The sequence below is a fragment of the Prionailurus bengalensis genome, chromosome A3 (genome assembly GCF_016509475.1).
Source record: "Prionailurus bengalensis isolate Pbe53 chromosome A3, Fcat_Pben_1.1_paternal_pri, whole genome shotgun sequence".
NCBI classification, from domain to species: Eukaryota; Metazoa; Chordata; class Mammalia; order Carnivora; family Felidae; genus Prionailurus; species Prionailurus bengalensis.
The window spans coordinates 95,282,344-95,294,480 of NC_057354.1; the positions used below are offsets into that span (position 1 = coordinate 95,282,344).

The following is a 12,137-nucleotide window of genomic DNA, read 5'->3' on the forward strand; positions in this document are numbered from 1 at the left end:
TTGAACTCAAGAACTGCAAGATCATGACCTGAGCGGAAGTCAGGCACCTAACCGACAAACCCATCCAGGCGCCCCTAGCCAGTATTATTAATCATGAAAGTAACAATGTGATTCAGTGTTTCTAGTCTAGATTCTTGAAATGCTGAAGAAATTTAGAAAATTATCTCATTTTCATATCTTTTACTTTCTTAACAAAGCTTTGTTTTCAGGCATCTTGCCTTACAGGGTCTCCATGGGTCCCCACCCCAATGGACATCTTGAACTGAATATCCAAACAGACAACATGCAAAGAAGTAAAACAAGCACTTTTTGCCTATGCAATTATTTCACTGATTTTCAGAACAAATTCATGAATTATGTAAGGGTATTACCATCCTTATTTTACAGTGATGAAACTGAAGCTTCGGTTAAGCAATTGATTCAACATCGTATGTGTGGAATAGGTGAATAAACTTCCGTATTAGCCATTAACTTCTTTTCAATTTGCCTGTCAACTAAAGCTAGCCTGTCAGCTAATAAAGCCTCACAGAGTTTGTTGGCAATGGAGCTCAGTTTTGAAGAGACAGATTTGTAAAGAGAATCTGAAGCTGGAGCTCCTTGGAGGAAGACAGGTTTGGGGGGCCTCCTGGACAACTGGAAAGCTTCCTGGACCATTGCTTTGCAAAAGAACAGGAGTAGGAATGGTGAAAACTCAGAAAGGTGAGGCAGAGAGTTCAGAAGACATTTTCTAGGAATGCCTAGAAAGGGAATCTCTGCACTGAATTATGCACTCCATTAACATATTTATCACTCAAATGCCTTCCCTGGAAGGCAACCTCAAGGAATTTTATCAGGACACTGTCCAAAGACACAAAGCACTTGACCCTTGGCTATTTATAAGGGGTCTTGTTTTATTCTGGCTTTTCTTTTTGTCAGGTTTTGCTTTTTCTGGTGTGAGTGACAGATGGTTGCTAGCATCCTGGCCCACATTTCGTCTTTACCCCCATGAAGAGAGTCTGAAATTATCTAAGATACTACCCTGTAGACCATGTTGGCACCTTTCAGGGATATTTGATATTTTGATACTTTTCAAGAAGAAAATCTTCTCAGAGATTAAATAAATTGCTAAGAGGTTGTTTTGGGGCTTGTAAAACCATGATGTATGGAAGAAGACAACCTTGCTGACTTCTGTTACAGTCCCTTCTTTTTACTTTTCCACGTGTGCCATCAGCGTTCTAAGTCTCTTTATCAAAAGCAAGTAAAATAAATATATTTTTCCTTTGAATTTAAGGCATTGAAAAAAATGCATTTTCTTTGCTTAGAATCTCTTTTGTGGGCAAAATAGACTACATTAATTGTACAATTCTGTAGTGTTTATTTGAAACCATGTCATTCCATCCTTGGAAAGATGAAAGGCTGGTGTATGTGACCATACACTCCATTTGTTCTCTTGCCTTCTTCTTTAGGTCAATTTGGTTGTTCCACTCAGAAGAGAGTCCATTTGGATTTCTATTTGTTTTTAAGGTTTATTCATTTATTTCTGAGAGAGGCAGAGACAGCGTGAGCAGGGGAGGGGCAGAGAGAGAGGGAAAGAGAGAATCCCAAGCAGGCTCTGTGCTGTCAGCACAGAGCCCGATGCAGGGTTCCAACTCATAAAACCAAGAGATCATGACTTGAGCCAAAACCAAGAGTTGGACGCTTAACCAACTGAGCCACCCAAGCACCCCTGGATCTCTGTTTTTAATGGGTGCTTCCATATTCCCCCTAGAGATAAAAAATTGCCAGAAGAAGATACCTAATGTTTGGAAAATAATAACAGTAATAATATTTCCAGAAATCTTTTCTTTTTTTTTATGAAATTTATTGTCAAATTGGTTTCCATACAACACCCAGTGCTCATCCCAAAAGGTGCCCTCCTCAATACCCATCACCCACCCTCTCCTCCCTCCCACCCCCCATCAACCCTCAGTTTGTTCTCAGTTTTTAAGAGTCTCTTATGCTTTGGCTCTCTCCCATTCTAACCTCTTTTTTTTTTTTTCCTTCCCCTCCCCCATGGGTTCCTGTTAAGTTTCTCAGGATCCACATAAGAGTGAAAACATATGGTAGCTGTCTTTCTCTGTATGGCTTATTTCACTTAACATCACACTCTCCAGTTCCATCCACGTTGCTACAAAAGGCCATATTTCATTTTTTCTCATTGCCACGTAATATTCCATTGTGTATATAAACCACAATTTCTTTATCCATTCATCAGTTGATGGACATTTAGGCTCTTTCCATAATTTGGCTATTGTTGACAGTGCTGCTATGAACATTGGGGTAAAAGTGGCCCTATGCATCCGTGCTCCTGTATCCCTTGGATAAATTCCTAGCAGTGCTATTGCTGGGTCATAGGGTAGGTCTATTTTTAATTTTCTGAGGAACCTCCACACTGCTTTCCAGAGTGGCTGCACCAATTTGCATTCCCACCAACAGTGCAAGAGGGTTCCCGTTTCTCCACATCCTCGCCAGCATCTATAGTCTCCTGATTTGTTCATTTTGGCCACTCTGACTGGCGTGAGGTGATACCTGAGTGTGGTTTTGATTTGTATTTCCCTGATAAGGAGCGACGCTGAACATCTTTTCATGTGCCTGTTGGCCATCCGGATGTCTTCTTTAGAGAAGTGTCTATTCATGTTTTCTGCCCATTTCTTCACTGGGTTATTTGTTTTCCGGGTGTGGAGTTTGGTGAGCTCTTTATAGATTTTGGATACTAGCCCTTTGTCCGATATGTCATTTGCGAATATCTTTTCCCATTCCGTTGGTTGCCTTTTAGTTTTGTTGGTTGTTTCCTTTGCTGTGCAGAAGCTTTTTATCTTCATAAGGTCCCAGTAATTCACTTTTGCTTTTAATTCCCTTGCCTTTGGGGACGTGTCGAGTAAGAGATTGCTATGGCTGAGGTCAGAGAGGTCTTTTCCTGCTTTCTCCTCTAAGGTTTTGATGGGTTCCTGTCTCACATTTAGGTCCTTTATCCATTTTGAGTTTATTTTTGTGAATGGTGTGAGAAAGTGGTCTAGTTTCAACCTTCTGCATGTTGCTGTCCAGTTCTCCCAGCACCATTTGTTAAAGAGGCTGTCTTTTTTCCATTGGATGTTCTTTCCTGCTTTGTCAAAGATGAGTTGGCCATACGTTTGTGGGTCTAGTTCTGGGGTTTCTATTCTATTCCATTGGTCTATGTGTCTGTCTTTGTGCCAATACCATGCTGTCTTGATGATGACAGCTTTGTAGTAGAGGCTAAAGTCTGGGATTGTGATGCCTCCTACTTTGGTCTTCTTCTTCAAAATTCCTTTGGCTATTCGGGGCCTTTTGTGGTTCCATATGAATTTGAGGATTGCTTGTTCTAGTTTCGAGAAGAATGCTGGTGCAATTTTGATTGGGATTGCATTGAATGTGTAGATAGCTTTGGGTAGTATTGACATTTTGACAATATTTATTCTTCCAATCCATGAGCAGGGAATGTCTTTCCATTTCTTTAAATCTTCTTCAATTTCCTTCATACGCTTTCTATAGTTTTCAGCATACAGATCTTTTACATCTTTGGTTAGATTTATTCCTAGGTATTTTATGCTTCTTGGTGCAATTGTGAATGGGATCAGTTTCTTTATTTGTCTTTCTGTTGCTTCATTGTTAGTGTATAAGAATGCAACTGATTTCTGTACATTGATTTTGTATCCTGCAACTTTGCTGAATTCCTGTATCAGTTCTAGCAGACTTTTGGTGGAGTCTATCGGATTTTCCATGTATAATATCATGTCATCTGCAAAAAGCGAAAGCTTGACTTCATCTTTGCCAATTTGGATGCCTTTGATTTCCTTTTGTTGTCTGATTGCTGATGCTAGAACTTCCAGCACTATGTTAAACAGCAGCGGTGAGAGTGGGCATCCCTGTCATGTTCCTGATCTCAGGGAAAAAGCTCTCAGTTTTTCCCCGTTGAGGATGATGTTAGCTGTGGGCTTTTCATAAATGCCTTTTATGATGTTTAAGTATGTTCCTTCTATCCCGACTTTCTCAAGGGTTTTTATTAAGAAAGGGTGCTGGATTTTGTCGAAAGCCTTTTCTGCATCGATTGACAGGATCATATGGTTCTTCTCTTTTGTTTTATTAATGTGATGTATCACGTTGATTGATTTGTGAATGTTGAACCAGCCCTGCATCCCAGGAATGAATCCCACTTGATCATGGTGAATAATTCTTTTTATATGCCGTTGAATTCGATTTGCTAGTATCTTATTGAGAATTTTTGCATCCATATTCATCAGGGATATTGGCCTGTAGTTCTCTTTTTTTACTGGGTCTCTGTCTGGTTTAGGAATCAAAGTAATACTGGCTTCATAGAATGAGTCTGGAAGTTTTCCTTTCCTTTCTATTTCTTGGAATAGCTTGAGAAGGATAGGTATTATCTCTGCTTTAAACGTCTGGCAGAACTCCCCTGGGAAGCCATCTGGTCCTGGACTCTTATTTGTTGGGAGATTTTTGATAACCGATTCAATTTCTTCACTGGTTATGGGTCTGTTCAAGCTTTCTATTTCCTCCTGATTGAGTTTTGGAAGAGTGTGGGTGTTCAGGAATTTGTCCATTTCTTCCAGGTTGTCCAATTTGTTGGCATATAATTTTTCATAGTATTCCCTGATAATTGTTTGTATCTCTGAGGGATTGGTTGTAATAATTCCATTTCCATTCATGATTTTATCTATTTGGGTCATCTCCCTTTTCTTTTTGAGAAGCCTGGCTAGAGGTTTGTCAATTTTGTTTATTTTTTCAAAAAAACAACTCTTGGTTTCGTTGATCTGCTCTACAGTTTTTTTAGATTCTATATTATTTATTTCTGGTCTGATCTTTATTATTTCTCTTCTTCTGCTGGGCTTAGGCTGCCTTTGCTGTTCTGCTTCTAGTTCCTTTAGGTGTGCTGTTAGATTTTGTATTTGGGATTTTTCTTGTTTCTTGAGATAGGCCTGGATTGCAATGTATTTTCCTCTCAGGACTGCCTTTGCTGCGTCCCAAAGCGTTTGGATTGTTGTATTTTCATTTTCGTTTGTTTCCATATATTTTTTAATTTCTTCTCTAATTGCCTGGTTGACCCACTCATTCGTTAGTAGGGTGTTCTTTAACCTCCATGCTTTTGGAGGTTTTCCAGACTTTTTTCTGTGGTTGATTTCAAACTTCATAGCATTGTGGTCTGAAAGTATGCATGGTATAATTTCAATTCTGGTAAACTTATGAAGGGCTGTTTGTGACCCAGTATATGATCTATCTTGGAGAATGTTCCATATGCACTCGAGAAGAAAGTATATTCTGTTGCTTTGGGATGCAGAGTTCTAAATATATCTGTCAGGTCCATCTGATCCAATGTCTCATTCAGGGCCCTTGTTTCTTTATTGACCATGTGTCTAGATGATCTATCCATTTCTGTAAGTGGGGTGTTAAAGTCCCCTGCAATTACCACATTCTTATCAATAAGGTTGCTTATGTTTATGAGTAATTGTTTTATATATTTGGGGGCTCCGGTATTCGACACATAGACATTTATAATTGTCAGCTCTTCCTGATGGATAGACCCTGTAACTATTATATAATGTCCTTCTTCATCTCTTGTTACAGCCTTTAAAGTCTAGTTTGTCTGATATAAGTATGGCTACTCCAGCTTTCTTTTGGCTTCCAGTCGCATGATAAATAGTTTTCCATCCCCTCACTCTCAATCTAAAGGTGTCCTCAGGTCTAAAATGAGTCTCTTGTAGACAGCAAATAGATGGGTCTTGTTTTTTTATCCATTCTGATACCCTATGTCTTTTGGTTGGCGCATTTAATCCATTTACATTCAGTGTAATTATAGAAAGATACGGGTTTAGAGTCATTGTGATGTCTGTATGTTTTATGCTTGTAGTGACGTCTCTGGGACTTTGTCTCACAGGGTCCCCCTTAGGATCTCTTGTAGGGCTGGTGTAGTGGTGACAAATTCCTTCAGTTTTTGTTTGTTTGGGAAGACCTTTATCTCTCCTTCTATTCTAAATGACAGACTTGCTGGATAAAGGATTCTTGGCTGCAAATTTTTTCTGTCTAGCACCCTGAAAATCTCGTGCCAATTCTTTCTGGCCTGCCAAGTTTCAAAAGAGAGATCAGTCACGAGTCTTATAGGTCTCCCTTTATATGTGAGGGCACGTTTACCCCTTGCTGCTTTCAGAATTTTCTCTTTATCCTTGTATTTTGCCAGTTTCACTATGATATGTCGTGCAGAAGATCGATTCAAGTTACGTCTGAAGGGAGTTCTCTGTGCCTCTTGGATTTCAATGCCTTTTTCCCTCCCCAGTTCAGGGAAGTTCTCAGCTATTATTTCTTCAAGTACCCCTTCAGCACCTTTCCCTCTCTCCTCCTCCTCTGGATACTAATTATGCGTATATTATTTCTTTTTAGTGTATCACTTAATTCTCTAATTTTCCCCTCATACTCCTGGATTTTTTTATCTCTCTTTTTCTCAGCTTCCTCTTTTTCCATAACTTTATCTTCTAGTTCACCTATTCTCTCCTCTGCCTCTTCAAGCCGAGCTGTGGTGGTTTCCATTTTGTTATGCATTTTGTTTAAAGCGTTTTTCAGCTCCTCGTGACTGTTCCTTAGTCCCTTGATCTCTGTAGCAAGAGATTCTCTGCTGTCCTGTATACTGTTTTCAAGCCCAGCGATTAATTTTATGACCATTATTCTAAATTCACTTTCTGTTATATTATTTAAGTCCTTTTTGATCAGCTCATTAGCTGTTGTTATTTCCTGGAGATTCTTCTGAGGGGAATTCTTCCGCTTGGTCATTTTTGATAGTCCCTGGCGTGGTGAGGACCTGCAGGGCACTTCCCCTGTGCTGTGGTGTATAACTGGAGTTGGTGGGCAGGGCCGCAGTCAGGCCTGATGTCTTCCCCCAGCCCACCGCTGGGGCCACAGTCAGACTGGTGTGTGCCTTCTGTTCCCCTCTCCTAGGGGCGGGATTCACTGTGGGGTGGTGTGGCTCGTCTGGGCTACTTGCACCCTGCCAGGCTTGTGATGCTGGGGATCTGGGGTATTAGCTGGGGTGGGTAGGCAAGGTGCATGGGGGCAGGAGGGGCAGGCTTAGATCGCTTCTCCTTAGGTGATCCACTTCAGGAGGGGCCCTGTGGCAGCGGGAGGGAGTCAGATCCGCTGCCGGAGGTTTGGCTCCGCAGAAGCGCAGAGTTGGGTGTTTGCGCGGAGTGGAGCGAGCAAGTTCCCTGGCAGGAACTGGTTCTCTTTGGGATTTCGGCTGGGGGATGGGCGGGGGAGATGGCGCTGGCGAGCACCTTTGTTCCCCACCAAACTGAGCTCTGTTGTCAGCGGGCCTAGCAGCTCTCCCTCCCTTTGTCCTCCAGCCTTCCCGCTTTCCGAGCAGAGCTGTTAACTTATGACCTCCCAGATGCTAAGTGGTGCTTGTTGTGGGAACACAGTCCGTCAGGCCCCTCCGCTTTTTCCAGCCAGACTCGGGAGCTCTGCTTGGCCGGTGAGCCGCCCCTCCGCCCCAGCTCCCTCCTGCCAGTCCGTGGAGCGCGCACCGCCTCGCCACCCTTCCTACCCTCTTCCGTGGGCCTCTCATCTGCGTTTGGCTCCGGCGACTCCGTTCTGCTAATCCTCTGGCGGTTTTCTGGTTATTTAGGCAGGTGTAGATGGAATCTAAGTGATCAGCAGGACGTGCGGTGAGCCCAGCGTCCTCCTAAGCCGCCATCTTGCAAAACCTCTCCAGGTGTGCTCTCCAGAAATGTTTTCTATCCATTAAGGTATTTAATCCTCACAATAAACCTATAAAACACTTGTCCTGATTTTTCATTTGAGGAAACTGAGGCTCAGGAAGGGTAGGTAATTTGGACAACATCACAAAGTTAATAAATTGTAAGGCTTCATTCAAACAAAGGTCTATTAGCCATAATTCTGTTAGCTATTGTTAAATAACAGTTGATGACAAAACATCTCAGCGATACACAATAGCAAGCATTTAATTCTTGATCCTGTGTCTGTGGATTGATTGGTAGCTGGCTGACCAGGCTTGGTTCAGCTGGTCTTGGTTCCAGCTGCAGTTTAGATTCAGGTTTGCTCCACAAGTCTTTCTTACATTGTAGGACCAGTGAACTCTACGTGACCATCATCGCAGGAGGCAGTAGCACAAGAAGTCAAGTCTAACCACACAAGCATATTTCAAAGGTCTATTCGCATCATATTTCCTAACATTCCATTGCCCAAAGCCCAGCCTCAGTGATGTGGGGAGGCATTCTCTTTTCATCGAGGTGAGGGATGGAGGCTGGGTGACTACCGAATAATCACTTGATCTACCTTAAAAGCCTATGTTTTCTTTGCCCTTATGAATTTATAAATATTGAAAGCACAGGTGGGATGACCCTCTCAGTTAAGAGTCAGCCATCTTGTGTATGCTTGTCATGGGGGTTACACACTGTCATTTCTACTTACTGACTGTAATTACCCCATTTCTCTGCTCTAGAGGTTGTGTGACTGTCTCTTCTGTGCCATCATCTATCCTTACTAGCACTGAAGGGGAAGATCATCAATAGTTGAATATAGGAGACTAAGGTTATGATCATTAGCCAAGAATGGAATCATTTTTTGTTTGTTTTTATGCAATTTCAATTAGCTGAGGGCTTTGATGGGGAAAATGTTTCCAGTACAAGGCCTAGTCCATTAGAAAGCAATCAAGTGTGTGCCCCAAATAGCAAGACATAAACTCTTCTAAAAGCAACAGATTGCAAGGAATATACTGGCTCAAGTAGTACAACCAAAGGAGCTTCTTACCTTCCTCTTTCTCATGCTCAATAGCTGGCTTGAAGTGAGGATGCTCCTTAGTGGCAATTTAGTGAGAAACTTAGATCTCAACAGATATCTCAGATAGCCTGGGTTATGAGGTAGAGATATTGCATACCCATCTCTCATGCTTGGTCCTTGGTAATTTGGATATTAAGCCAAATTACGAAAATATCATAGAATAGAGGCAGAATTCCTAGTTTTAGTCGAAACCATATCAAAAATTTAGTAGCTGGGAAAACACCATCTAAAGTTTCCATGACTAGATTTTCTTCTTCAACAAATTAACACCATATAACCTTTCCTTGCCTTTTGCTATTGAATCTTACCTGTGTCACAAGAAGTGACTGAAAATATTAATCTCCACAGGAATAAATTAAGTCAAGTGATTTACCCAGCAACTCTTGTCCTTTCATGTTTAGGTTTATAAGGGCTATGTGACCTTCAGGACTCAAGGCTCTAACTCTGCTTCTTGGCTTACAGTTGGCTTGAGGTCTTTGTTCTGTGTCTCCCATTTCTGCCTGATGCATGCTAGTGTCTCTGATGTGATTATCCTAGCATTTTTGTTTCCCATCTCAGCTTTTTTTTGAATGTCATTTCTTTACAGTTTTGAATTGGATTATCTGTAGAAGATTTTATGTGCTTTCCTTTCTCTACCAGTACACACAAGCATGTTCATGCAACAAATGGCAACTCTCTACACAGTCTTACCCAGTACCTTTCACATTGTGTTAAAATGACTTCACTGCTAGTTATCTGGCTTTCCTATAGGACTTCCTTGTGTGTCAACATAATTTTGCCACACATTATTCCATCAGAGCTTGAAAAACACTTTCAGGGAACTTGCAAAAACTGTGTTATAAATACCGGACCAAGATCATTTAGGTAGATCTGGCCTCAGTGGGGACAATGGTATCACATGCACGTAGAAAACATCTGGCATCTTCACCCTTCCATGGCACGAGAAGGTGTGCGGCCCCACAGCAGAATTCCATGCATGTCAGAGCTACCATTTGTCAGTTGGTAGTGTGAATGGGAAATGTGTAAAGTGTTTTAGGTTTTTGGAGGACAGGCAGCTTGTCTGTGCCAACTATTGTTGTTGTGAAGGAATACCAATCTAAATCTGCCTATATGTTTGGATCGCTGTACTTGTTTTTTTCTTTTAAACATGGCACTTGGAGAGAGGTAAAATACCAGCACACTGTATCTTTGCCTTTTTCCCCCCCGCCAAAGCAAATTTGTTGGGTGTATTTGCTGTAGCAGTGCAGTAAAGAGGCGTGTGCCTATTGTGATAGGCTTTCTTTGTCGTGTTAATTTTAATAGCAATAATCATCTACATTGATTTATAAGGAGGGAATGGAGTGGGGACATTGATTCAAAAGAAGAGAATAGCTATGAACAGTGTGATTTGTAGTGGTATTAAAGCAAATGATTCAGATTTAGTTTGTACATTCTAAGGTTGCTTGTCTAGTGGTTAGTTGTCGAAATGTATTCAGCAAAGAGCAGTCAATTTCTCACTGAGAAACACACCCCTGATAGAATGTATAATTTATTCTGTTGAGGCCAGGGCCATATTTTGTGCTTGATATGTGGGAGAATGCTACCCGCCCATCAATGGTTCTTAGGTAGGAGAGGATTGCTTTAGAATGAAATAAATAACCTTATCAGACACTAATTTTATGGGACAAGAATGTAAATGCAGTGAGTAATCAGAGAGTATGTATATAGCAGCAAGCTAATTTTCAAAACCGTTATCACTCAGTTTGCAAAATATCTTTCCTACTTAAGAGGATGAAACTCAGCTGCCACAGGGAGTATAATATCCTCAGTGGCCAGTTATGATGTGAAGAAAACAAAGTAGCTATTTGTTATGAAATAGATCCCTCATCTGGTGATCATGGTAGATTTACTGTGCTTCCTGAAAATCTTTGTTGGTTTCCCAGCCCCAGTTTGGTGTCTTTTCTCAGTTTTTCCATAGCCCTCTGCATTCCTGGGTCACGCTGAGATATAAGTGTTGCCTACCTTGGCTCTCTCTACCTTGAAACCGTAAACTACTTGGAGTCAAGGTCCAATTCTTTCCCAGCACATAGCAGATCGATACATGTACTAAATATTGAGTGAGTGAAATATTTCCGTGTTAGTTGAATCCCAGAAGTTTGTCTAATGTACACAGGTGTCATCAGGAGCTCTCAGGTTTTAATCTGATTCCAACACCACCGCCTCACATAGTTCTGCTTTCCCCATCTTTAATTTGACAGGTTTTAATGAGACATATAACCTCCAAGTATGTTCTGAGTTTTGGTGATTTATTTATCTTGAACCCCCAAGGTAACAGATTATTTCAGTAATCATTATTTCTTACCAGTAATGTGTGTTTCTATAGGGAGCATGACTTCGGCAACTTCACCGATCATTTTAAAATGGGACCCCAAAAGTTTGGAAATCCGGACACTAACAGTGGAGAGGCTTTTGGAGCCACTTGTTACACAGGTAAGGCATGGTTTGAAACACTTTTGTTACATGTGTATGTTTCTATTGTGATTATATGGTAACATTTCAAAAACCTTAGAAATCTCTAAGCAAATAAATCATGCCATAATGCTGATTACTGAATGTACGTTACTGCCAGAACTATGGACAGTTTTATGGCCCAATAACATTCTGAAGTGCCTTTTAACAAACTCATCGTATGATGTTTGAAATTAGGTTGATGAGATAATTAAAGAGGGGGCCTTGGTGAAGGGGGCTCTCATTTGCAGTAATGAGTTCAAAGTCTAAATAAACTATCCCTAGTTCACTTTCAGATGCTAGTGCACAGTTGGGAAGAACTGTTAATATTTAAGAGCAAAGTGTATTACTTTTTCTTTAGTTTATGTTGGAGAATTTATCATGTTGGAAAGTTGAAATGTTCCATTTTTTCTGTTGTCACATTCACCACATTTCCACAAGATGACTGTCAACAGAAAAAAAAATATCCTCAGGATTTAAGTTTTAAAAGTTAGCTTTTAGTACCTTAGGAAGCATAGTATCTGCTATGTTAAACTCAGAAATTCATGGAATGTGAAAATTCAAGGTTTTTATGGTATATTTTTAGGGAGGTATACCAAGTTAAGTGGAGGCCCTTCATACTGGTTTCCTTTAACTGCTATAACACAGTACCACAAGCTTGGAGTCTTAAAGCATCACAGATTTATTACCTAGGTTCTGGAGGTCAGAAATCCTGAAGTCAAGGTGTTGGTGGAACTGCATTCCCTCTGGAGGTTCTGGCAGAAAGTCCGTGTTTTTGTCTCTTCCGTCTTCTGAAGTTCACTTGCCTTCTT

The 12,137-nt window shown here is 40.9% G+C and overlaps 1 protein-coding gene across 4 annotated transcripts in view; it reads left to right on the top strand.

Annotated features, from left to right (window-relative positions):
- The window catches only part of CTNNA2 (catenin alpha 2), a 1,115,456-nt gene that overhangs the window by 141,492 nt on the left and 961,827 nt on the right, over positions 1-12,137 (top strand). For all 4 annotated transcript variants that reach the window (XM_043603825.1, XM_043603826.1, XM_043603827.1 and 1 more), the window contains exon 2: positions 11,201-11,307. In XM_043603825.1, coding sequence (XP_043459760.1) covers positions 11,206-11,307 — 102 coding nt within the window. In that variant the 5' untranslated portion in view covers positions 11,201-11,205. The remainder of the gene's footprint in view (positions 1-11,200; positions 11,308-12,137) is intronic.